At 39.5% G+C, this 10816-nt stretch overlaps 1 protein-coding gene across 2 annotated transcripts in view; it reads left to right on the forward strand.

Annotated features, from left to right (window-relative positions):
• Positions 1-257: 257 nt before the first annotated feature.
• LOC128885436 (transmembrane protein 132E) overlaps positions 258-10816 on the forward strand; it is a 186168-nt gene continuing 175609 nt past the window's right edge. For both annotated transcript variants that reach the window (XM_054139485.1, XM_054139486.1), the window contains exon 1: positions 258-1049. In XM_054139485.1, the coding sequence (XP_053995460.1) occupies positions 953-1049 (97 nt within the window). In that variant the 5' untranslated portion in view covers positions 258-952. The remainder of the gene's footprint in view (positions 1050-10816) is intronic.

Raw genomic sequence — 10816 nt, forward strand, 5'->3', positions numbered from 1 at the left:
TATTTAAAAATAGCATGTTTAAAAAGTGGCTAGGCTCGGAGTAGACATAGGTAATTCGAGGTAGCCGCTCACGCGAGCGTACGAGAGCAGAGTGCGCGCGCATCGTCGTAGGATCAGTCGTACGGTAGTTGTCAGAGAGCAGGCGCCCCCTCCGCATCTCTCCCCGCCTGTTCCCTGGCCCGCAGCGCGGCGCACCGTGTGTCGAGCCGAGCCGAACCAAGCCGAGTCGGTCAATACTCCGGGCAACGCGGTGGTGAGAGGACATCACGGTCGCCCGTACTCGTGCACGCTGTCGTCACCCGCAACAGATTCCGTGGGTTTCGTGTCTACGAACGCCGTAATCATCGAAGATTCGTGGCTGGCGTCTGTCGGTAGAGACGCCGGTGGACAAACCGACGTATTTATATTCCCGAGCGGATGGAACCGTGTACACCCGCACACGACAGTAACATCGGGCACTCGTAGAGGCACACGCGGCGCGAGTCAGCGCGCATCTCATCGCATCCGATTCGCTGTCTCGCGATACACGCCGCGAGTTAGTGTGTACATCCCACAGGCGGCGTCAAGAAACCAGTGCCCCCCTTCTCCCGGTGCCCCTCTGGGTCCCGAGATCTCGTCCGTGTTCGGTACCTGGCTGCCAGTCGATTCTCGGTGGCCCGAACCGAGGCGCCGTGTGCCTCCTCCGCGAAATACGAACGATGCGAGTCTGATCCGTGACAGAGCCGCAGGGAGCCGAAGGACAGTGTCAGGACACGTTCCGCGGTGGTGAGACGACGCGAGCACGCGAGACCGCCGCGGGTGCTTCACGGGAATTTTCGCAGTGCGCGGTGGTGGGCTCGGTTTACGCGGACAGTGGGTGCATTCCCGTGACGAGGATCCGACGAATACGGGGCTAGGACCAGCCCAGGTGCCGCGTGTACCGACGACGTTCGACGATGCATCCTGTACAGTGATGGACAAACTCGCGTACGCAAACAACAGCTTCCAGCTACGCCTTGCCGGCATACTCATGGATACGTGGATACTCTTCTTGTTTGTCGCCATTGCCGGTGAGTCTACATAATCTTCTTCCGTAATCGCTGTCTCGGTGTTAAACACTCACCCTGTTACCTGTAATCGATGCATGCGCTGCGAAACCGATCTTTGCGAAGATCTTCCAGAAAAACTAACGAAAACGTTCCTTGTTTATTTAAATGTTGGGCTAAAGGTCGATTCAGACTATACCACACGGACCGGTAACGACACCACAAAACATTCAAACACGCGCTTTAATGGAACTATTCGCACTTAACAGACACCGACCTGAACGTTCCGTCAACGGGAATAATGCGAATAGTTCCATTAAAACGCGCGTTTGAATGTTTTGACGTGTCGGTGCCGGTACGTGTCGTATAGTCTGAATCGACCTCAAGTTTCGGGAAATGGTCAAAACGGATCGAATCTCGTCCACAAAGCCTTCGATTGTTCTCGGGTCTTTATCGATTCGTTGCGGTGACTCTGCGTGACTTCGGCCCGCGTGCTGTCATTCTACGTGTCAATACACATTACGTATGCACAACAGGCACGTGCGACACGCCGAGTAAGTGCGTCGTATCTGTGCCATGGTTGAGAGACTCGGTTCATTCAAGAGATCACGGAGAGAGGGGAGCAATCGACGCCACTTTCGTTCTTAACTCCCGTGGATACTCCGTTCCGCTTTTGGAGCGTTTCAAGGTTCCGGGGGAGACGTGCCCGTATCCGTTCGTGGAATCGCCGATAAAGGCTTAGGTTTGTTGTGAGAAGATATGGGTTTCGGTACGCACGATTCCTCCGGTCATGGCCGGTTCGTCTGTCACAATCGCGTTCGAGGGGATTTGTTTACTTTTGCTACTATCAGAGACCTCATGGGGTAGGCGCCACCGAGTACACACGCTTGGACAGCGCGCGCCATGGTTGGGAAGCATGGGTACACGGTACAATGCCAGATGGCTGACATTCTCGGTTGACGAGCAAGGGGATCAGGAAAGTCTTCTTTGTCCCTGTCCTCTTCCTCCTTCGTCTGCGTTTCCCTGCCGCGGTCCATTTCCGTCTCGCTTCTACGCGAACTCTCGATCCATCAGGTTCTGGCACGTTACAACCTTCTATTTCAACACATTCGGTCCTCTTCTTTCTCCCCCTTCTTTCCGTGTCCCTTCGTCGTACTCCTCGCAGCCGGTTTTACTTGTAATCCACCAGCGGAAAGTAACGTCGTTTCTTTTACATTAAATTCAAACTTTCCAATAAGTTTCTATGTTTAATTCATTACATAATCGCCCTCACTGTCAGCAAGCCTTTCGTCACCTAGTGTGCAAATTTTCAATGGCAGAAAAATCAATGAGCTGATGAATGATAAACAAGTATTTAAGATGGTAAAAACGACATTACTTTCCAGTCCACCTAATAATTTGTCGCTACAAGCGGACAAGAATAGTTCGTTTTTGGAGTTTGTCGCTACAAGCGGACAAGAACAGTTTGTTTTTTGGAATTATCGCTAAAAGCAGACAAGAATAGTTTATGTTTGGAATTTGTCACTACAAGCAGACAAGAATAGTTGATTTTTGGAATTTGTCCATAACATTACAAATATAACAGTTATGGTAGATTGTTTTATCGTAGTAGGACCGTAAAAGACTAGTAAATATTAATATAAAATTAAATAGTAAGGACAAGTATGTACAACAGTAAAGACTGGATAAATTCAAGACAGGATTGACCTGATAAATGCAAGATGACTATTCTCACCCTCAGGGGCTGTAGTATGCGAATATGCCGCTACAGTACGGGTTTAGCAATCCCGAGGTACCCGAGCTAGAGGGGGGCCAGAGGGCCCCAATAGAGGAGGAGTAAGAAATACTGCAAACAGTATTAAAACAGTGCAGGAGTCATGTGAGACGATGATAAGAGGAATGGAAATAAGCTAGGAATAAGTAAGCAGTAGTACAATAACCTTGTATAATAAGTTACGCACTTTAAATAAGCTAACTGAATAAGTTTCCATTTTAACCGACTGAAAAATGTTGATAAATGCTATCAATGAATTTATAAAACAATAAGTAAGCAAATTTACCAGAAAGGTTAACAATATCGTCATCGGTCGAAGAAAAATATATTTCTAGTAACCACTTTAAATAAGCTAACTGTAGGAATCTAATGACTTTAAAACGTATTGCAGTTTGACAACGTATTATTTATTGACTGACTCTTACAATTGTCTTGACCGAACTGAACTCCGAATTATTATAAACAACAAATCACTCCGCTTTCCCACGCAACCATTGCCAACAGTTGTCAACAACCGCGTGACGGTCGGTTCGAATGCTCCTTGAATCCATCGAGAAAATAATTCGTGAAACATTAATATCACAGCAAAATCATATTCTCCATCATTGTTTAAATAATAAGTCTTGTTAATAATTAATTCAACTATTGTCACAAATTAATATTTAGTTGGTCCAATCAATATGTATTAAAATATTGACAAATTTCTCACGATTAATAATAATGTCTCGAATGAATACTTATTCAGAACCGTTATTGTTATTAATGTTTAATGGAACACTGAATGATACTCTATGTATCACAAATGTTTAATGATATCGGAGATATTAAGTTTTAATTGTTCCAATCAATACATATTAAAATATAGAAAAATATCTCACGATTACTTTTTCTCAACTTTTCATGTTTAATGAAATATTATTTTCTCGAAAAACATTGGTATAGTAATCTGAAACTTTAAATGCATGAAATATTAGGTTGTCCCAAAAGTTTCTTCCATTTCCGTAGATAGTAATACATGCACAACATTTTATGTATAATGTTACATTATTGAATTGTGTACAGTTCATTTTGGTCCATTACAGTTACGACATTAACATCTAAGAAATTAGGTTGTCTAATTGTATAAACACTGCCACACAAAATAACTGAATTGCAAGTCGCGGAAGAAACTTTTAGGACAACCTAATATGTACATCCCCGAATTAATGGAATATTTACAATGCATATAGTAACATTCAGTCTTCGATTAAATATTAAGAAGAATCACGTTCCGGAATAAGTACATATTCATCGAACACAGAAATCGTGAGAAATGTTTAACATCGTTATATTTGTTAGCTGGAGTAACTAAAAATTCACTTCTGACAATAGTTACATTAATTATTAACATTATTTGTTGAAACAGTGATCGAAAATATGACTTTACTGTAATATTAACGTTTCGTCATTTCTATTCTCCTCTGAAACAATCCGGAAGTGTTTGGCATAATTATGTATACTCAATAAATAACACAGAAAATGGCAAAAATTTTTGTTCTCTCTTTATGAACCACCAGTACGCAAACAGTTCATAAACATTCGTACCCTCTACGTCTATTAAGAAAATTTAGGTACTAATGAATCTTCTTCTTACCGTAAATGTACTAAACTAAACCGGTAGCGATAACAAAATGAACCACTTAGCCTGCTTCGAACCGCTTATACCCGTCGAATTTTGCTTACACTTCGTAACACATGAAAGAGAGGGTAGTACGCAGAACCTCGACGACCGACTTTAATTTCATTGTTGTTCGGTAATTGGCCGGTGCTCGATCGATCTTTCGATTGGTGGACCCCGTCGCAATGCTCAATTTCGAGGCATCGAAAACGATCGAACTCTGTGCAGCTTCGTCGCTTTCTCTTACGGTTTTGTCCGTAAATGGCAACGGCGACGGTAATACCCCGTCCGCGTTCACTTGAACGTACGCGCGACGATAAAAGCCGGAATTTTTTACGCAACGCGAGTTCGATTCGAAGGGTTTCGCGTGAAAAAGGGCTGTCTGAAGTTCCACTTCGGCGGCAAGCAGCGTCGAGATTCGAGATAAATACGCAGAAATTCAGTAAAACCTCGGGCATTCGGGAAGTCTGCTCCGGAATTTTCAGTGGGTGCAAAACGAAAAGCACTTGGTTTCGTTGCGGTTTATTTCATAGCTACGCGCGAATGAACGCGCCACTGGGTGGAAATTAAGTTTTCCTTGGTCGCGTTCGCAATCCCTGGACGTCTGGAACCGGTGGCGCACCTTTCAACGATCGAGAAGTCAATCACAATAATATCCTCCCAGCACACACACGTAACAGATATTACTCTTGTTATGACGGCCCTCCTCTCTAACAACGCAAACAACTTTTTGTTTATTTACGTGGTGATTATTCGTTGCAATGGTAAACGGGCTGCTCCCATTATTTAGCAGGAAAATGGAAATTCGTAAAATGCGCATTGTGGCCAAAATGAACGTAAATACCTTATTTTTATATATTAACATATATATTACATATATAATATATTATATATAAATATAATATATTTTGTGTATATATATATATATATTTTATATAAATAAAATATATTTTGTATATATATATATTTTTTATTTATATATTGTAGCCATTGGTAGATTACAAAGAGTAACAAACTATCACAATAAATTAGATATTCAAAGCGTTGAAACTCTAAAAATTTATTTTCAAACATATAATCATATTTTCAATTATAGTCGTATTTTTACTTCCCGCTGTACATTTTTTATTTCCTATGTCCGTGCGTTTAACTGAGAAAAAGTCCGAGTGCAAGGGATTCGAATACAACATTCGGAAAACATTTTACGTTATTTTCGATAGTATATACGACACATTACAAGAAAATCTACTACATATATTCTTATCGAAAATTTTTAATCTATGCTATCTATCTCTGTATCTATACCAATATTATAAAGAGGTAAAATTTGTTTGTATGTAGAGGGTAATCTCTGGAACTATCGAGCCAATTCTAAGAAAATGTTCAGTAATAGAGAGCCACGCTATCCTTTAGTAACGTTAAGCTATATTTTATTTTGATTAAAATAAGGTTTCAGTTCGAAATCTCAATATTTGTAAATAAAGTTGTGGCATCATGATACAATCAGAAATATCGATCGAACAGAAATATCGACATCTGAGTTACGGAAACCAAAAAACAGTCATCAACTGCTTCACGAAGGAATACGCAGTTGAACAGTCACACAGTCGTTCAAATGACTCGAAAAGTCGGACAAATGATAAGGAATGAAAAATTAAAGCACTCTTTTTAATATTTCTTGCACAATTCAGAATTGGTCAAAATGGTGCCTCGCAAATCGAATATTAAGATACTGCAACTTTTAGTTTACGTTTGTATTAGGTGGACTGGAAGATATAGTCGTTTCTGTAAATCTCAATACTTATTCATCATCGGATCAATGATTTTTATCGATCTTGAATTGAAAATTTGTACACTAGATGACATAGGGCTGTTGCATTGGCAATTGCTTAAAAATAGATACTAAGAATGAATTTGCTTGAATTTAATGTAAAAGAAAATGACATTACTTTTCGGCCCCCCTAATAGAACATTAATCGTAGACTAGCAGAATAATTGTTTTAAACGCATCTCGGTATAGTAAGAAAAGTTTTATACGAATTTTTGCACCGGCACAATATAAGGAATGAAGAATCGAAGCGGTCTTGTTATTATTTCTTGTGCAATTCAGAATTGGCCAAAATGGTGCCTCGCAAATCGAATATTAAGATACTCCAACTTTTAGTTTACGTTTGTAGTACATTAATCGTAGACTACCTTAATATTTGTTTTAAATGCGTGTGGGTGTAGTAAGAAAAGTTGTATACGAATTTTTGTACCGCCACAATGATAAATGCTGACCCCTCGACGAATGGAAACGTGTTTCTCTGGAACAGTGAAGGTACCGTTAAAATTTCTGTTTAGTACTCGAAAGCGAACGAGACGGGTGATAAGCAGCTTGCCGATGTGGCGTGAATTACTCATTGGTGCCGCTACGACGCCGACGGAGGAAATATTATGTGTATCGCGTTCTTTTCAATGGATCTCTCATTTTACATCAATCACGGTTCGAAGATAAGCTTTCGCTTCGTCTTATTTCGCGTAGATATTAGTTTTCATTCATCGAACGTTTACGGACTCGTAACGAGTCAATTACCGTTGCACAGCGTTCTGTGTCGTATTTCAGCTCCGGTCTTTCATTCGTCTCAAGATTGTAACATGCATTATTCAACGTTTAACGGAGCGATTATTCGATGCATTTTATTCACGTTCGACTCCGTGTCTTTGTACCTTTCCGGGAGACTATTCCACGTATTTATCTTCCTTCATCGTATCCGTTTCATTGTTTTCCAGACCAAAGACGCGCCGTTGTTTCGTAATACAAATTATAATTCTACTCAATGCCCGATATAATCGATGCGACGACTATAGAAACTGAAAAGTCATTGTGCGGAATCGCTTAACCGGGTGAAACTGTTTTTCCTCCGATATCTTGTCGTTTCCTTATTCCCATCATTGCATACGTTGTATCTTATATCAGCGACAAAAAGATTCTCGATTGGAAAGGTTGCTGTTCCAGCATTGTCGCGGTTTACTATTCATTAATTACTTTCGTCCTCTCGTCTCGATTAAACGGACTTGGTGTAGGGCAGTGTTGAGCATAATCGTAATCATAATTACGATTACGATTGCAATGAAGTGGTTCAGAGTTGTGATTACGATTACGATTACAATAGTAATCACAAATTTGATTAGAATCGTATTTTCAAGGGTTTTCAACCATAGAAATTTCTATGGTTTAAATTTTAAGATTTTATGGCTATTGTCATGGTACGGAAGTGAGTGAGTATGGATACATTTTGCGTTTGATTGCTTTAGTCGCTCAGCTAGGGGACAGGCTTTGTGTTTGATTACACTATTCGCTGAGGGATTGTGTAAGCGTTTGATTGCATTTGTCGCTCAGCTATGAGATTAATGTTGCGTTAATAATAAAATAGTTTTGCCTTTCCTGTATTCTAGTAAGTCGGTTCCCAACTGGAGGATTTGTAAGTTTTTGCCTTAAAACCAACTTCAAATTCGTGTTCCTCGCTCCCAAAAATTTAGAAAACCATACTTTCGTCACAATCAAAAATTGAACTGAAAGTCGGTTTTGAGGTAGAAAATTTCTATGTCTGAAAACACCTGAAAATACGATTGTAATGACAGAAAAATTTGTAATTGTAATTATGATTACCATTATGCCCAACACTGATGTAGGTACGTTAGTTTCTACTCGTCCTTTCAGTTTTCGCATTTACCCATCTCAATTTGTTTCTCGTAGATGATTGATCTTAGAACGTAGAGCCAATTTGAAATAATGTTATAATCTGGTGAAAGCGTATATTTAATTACTTTTGACCTCGGGAAAATTTTGGAATGAATAACACGCGTCTACGGAAATAAATAAAATTAAAAAAACAGGCGTAAGAAAAGAAAGCTACGAAATAAAAATTACTTCGGTGGACAAACATTTGTTAAATAATTTGTCATAATTGTTTCAAAAAGAAATGCTCATTTTTAATTGTCGAAGAAAATTTAAACACCTGAACAAAATCAGAACGTAGCTCTGTGTATTTACATCGCCTTACTTTTTGAAGAAAGTAACACTGAATTTGACCGAATGAAAATTATTTAACTATGTAAGCCATTTTTCGAACATCGCTCCGAAAAGTATTCGACTCGTAAAGCTGTCAATTATTGCTAAATTAATTTCCGATTGACCTCGTCGCTAAAATTTGCATTATTTTATGCTTTTACGGCGCATTAGCCTAGGCTAATAACCCATCCATCCTTCCACATATTCGATTATCGCAAATCAAGTTTCGCGCTCCGTCGAACGAAGCTTCTAAAGTATGACATGTCCTATTCAGACCTCTGAAAAACGCTAAAGTCGAGATAGCTGCTGGTGGTGCTGCAGCTGGTCTTCGTCCTGCGCTCGCAGCTCTCTTTCTGTTTCATTACTCGTACAAACGATACATCATACTCGAGCCGCGCACGATCTAGGAATTCTCATTACCTTTCCGCGGCACGGGGCACATTCATCAGGTGTCAAATAAAATTCGCGCGAGTCTTCCTTACTTTAAAATTTAACAAAGATCCGCTTCCGGGCTGAGCGTGTGTGGGTCCCCGTGCGTGATCGCTCAGTTACATCGTTATGGTGGAAAAATGATGATATTTGAAAATTTTTTACGACGATGCTGAACATCTAACATAACCTTTTACATATGTAAAAACGTAACAAATTTGTTCGCACTACAGGCAGTCATTAATTTGGACACGCCATCACGACTGTAATTTTTCCAAAACGTAATTAATTGTTGCCGTATATACAATCAGTGTATAATTAACCAACATTCCTACACATTTTTGGAGTAGATTTTGTGTAAATTGAATTTTATTACTTTTGAATCAATCTTACTTACAGTCTTCTAATGCAGGGAATGAATTTCTCTGCTTTACTGTTTGGCACGTTATACCAGAATTCACGGTATATTAAAATAGTAGTTGCAATATCCTTGAATCGTTACAGGAATTCGAATAAATCGAGTACTCGTACACGCCTACCACATAATGCACGAATCGTTCGTAATTATCAAAAAATATACTTATTTAAAATTCGTCTCTCGAGAGATTAATGGAAGTCCCTATATTACATATTATGAAGATAATTACTTCGTCTAACAATGCATAGATGATAGCGTGAATGAAGTTTCTGTCAATTAAATAAAAATCAGTTTTACATCCATTCTCCATGTTAACCAGAGATAGGCAAAACCCTAGACTTCGAATAAATTTGAAGTTTGCCGATGTGTTTGTCTCGTTTCCTTCTTTGGAAAATGTTCAAATTTTTAACAAAACATTCAAATGTTTTGCCCATCTCTGATGTTAACCCACTAAGAGCTCGATCACTCATCGTTGATTCGATCATTGTGCGCGGTTTTGACTCCTGCTCTGCGTGTTTGCTCCCTTACCTGTCGGCATCCACCAATCGTTCTCAGGTTCCAACGCGTTATTAGGTCTTCTCCGACCAATAGAGAACACCGTAACAATTATCCAGTAGGAGCACGCATAAAAAATACAGGGAAGAAGCTCGATCGACCGTTGCGCGGGTGCGTTGATGGTCAGGGTCGACGGCGCCTCTCAAGATTTCGCGATACACGTTAAGGTCGTCTTGGCAACGAAGTCAAATGTTTTCACGGGGTCTCCGATGCTAGCTATATCGACCGTTATAACGAGCTTGGAAAAGCAGGGAAAACGAAAAGCGAAGGTACGATGCCAGGTACGATGAAGGCCATTCTACACCTGAACACATTTTTTACATTTATATTAGGTTGTCCCAAAAGTTTCTTTCGTTTTATTAATAATTAATGTATACGCAATATTTTATGTTTTACGTTACATTACTGAATTGTGTACGATTCATTTCGCTTCATTACTGTTACAGCATCAATGTCTAAGAAATTAGATTGTCTATTTATATAAACACTGCCACAAAAAATAATTGAATGCAACTCACGAAAGAAACTTTTGGGACAACCTAATACATTTCTCTCAAAATATTTGCTCGTTCACACGTGAAACATTCTTTCGAAATCGCGGTTTTTAACCGATTATTCCTCATGTATTTTGTAACTTAGCGTAACATTTTATTCAAAAATGTTGTGAAAACTGATATCTATGCAATTGAAGATATTGATTATTGAAATCGATTTAAGGGGTTAACGTATACGCGAAAGAAAATTTTTATTTCACATAATAAATAAATATGGTACGGTAATGTTTTTATATATAATAGTAAATATGTTCGTAAATAACTATGAACTTTTCCGTACATAATAAATAAGTATGGAATGGTAATGTTTTTATACGTAATAGTAAACATGTTCGTAAATATCTATGAAC

Source organism: Hylaeus anthracinus, unplaced genomic scaffold, assembly GCF_026225885.1.
Source record: "Hylaeus anthracinus isolate JK02 unplaced genomic scaffold, UHH_iyHylAnth1.0_haploid 11981, whole genome shotgun sequence".
Taxonomy (NCBI): domain Eukaryota; kingdom Metazoa; phylum Arthropoda; class Insecta; order Hymenoptera; family Colletidae; genus Hylaeus; species Hylaeus anthracinus.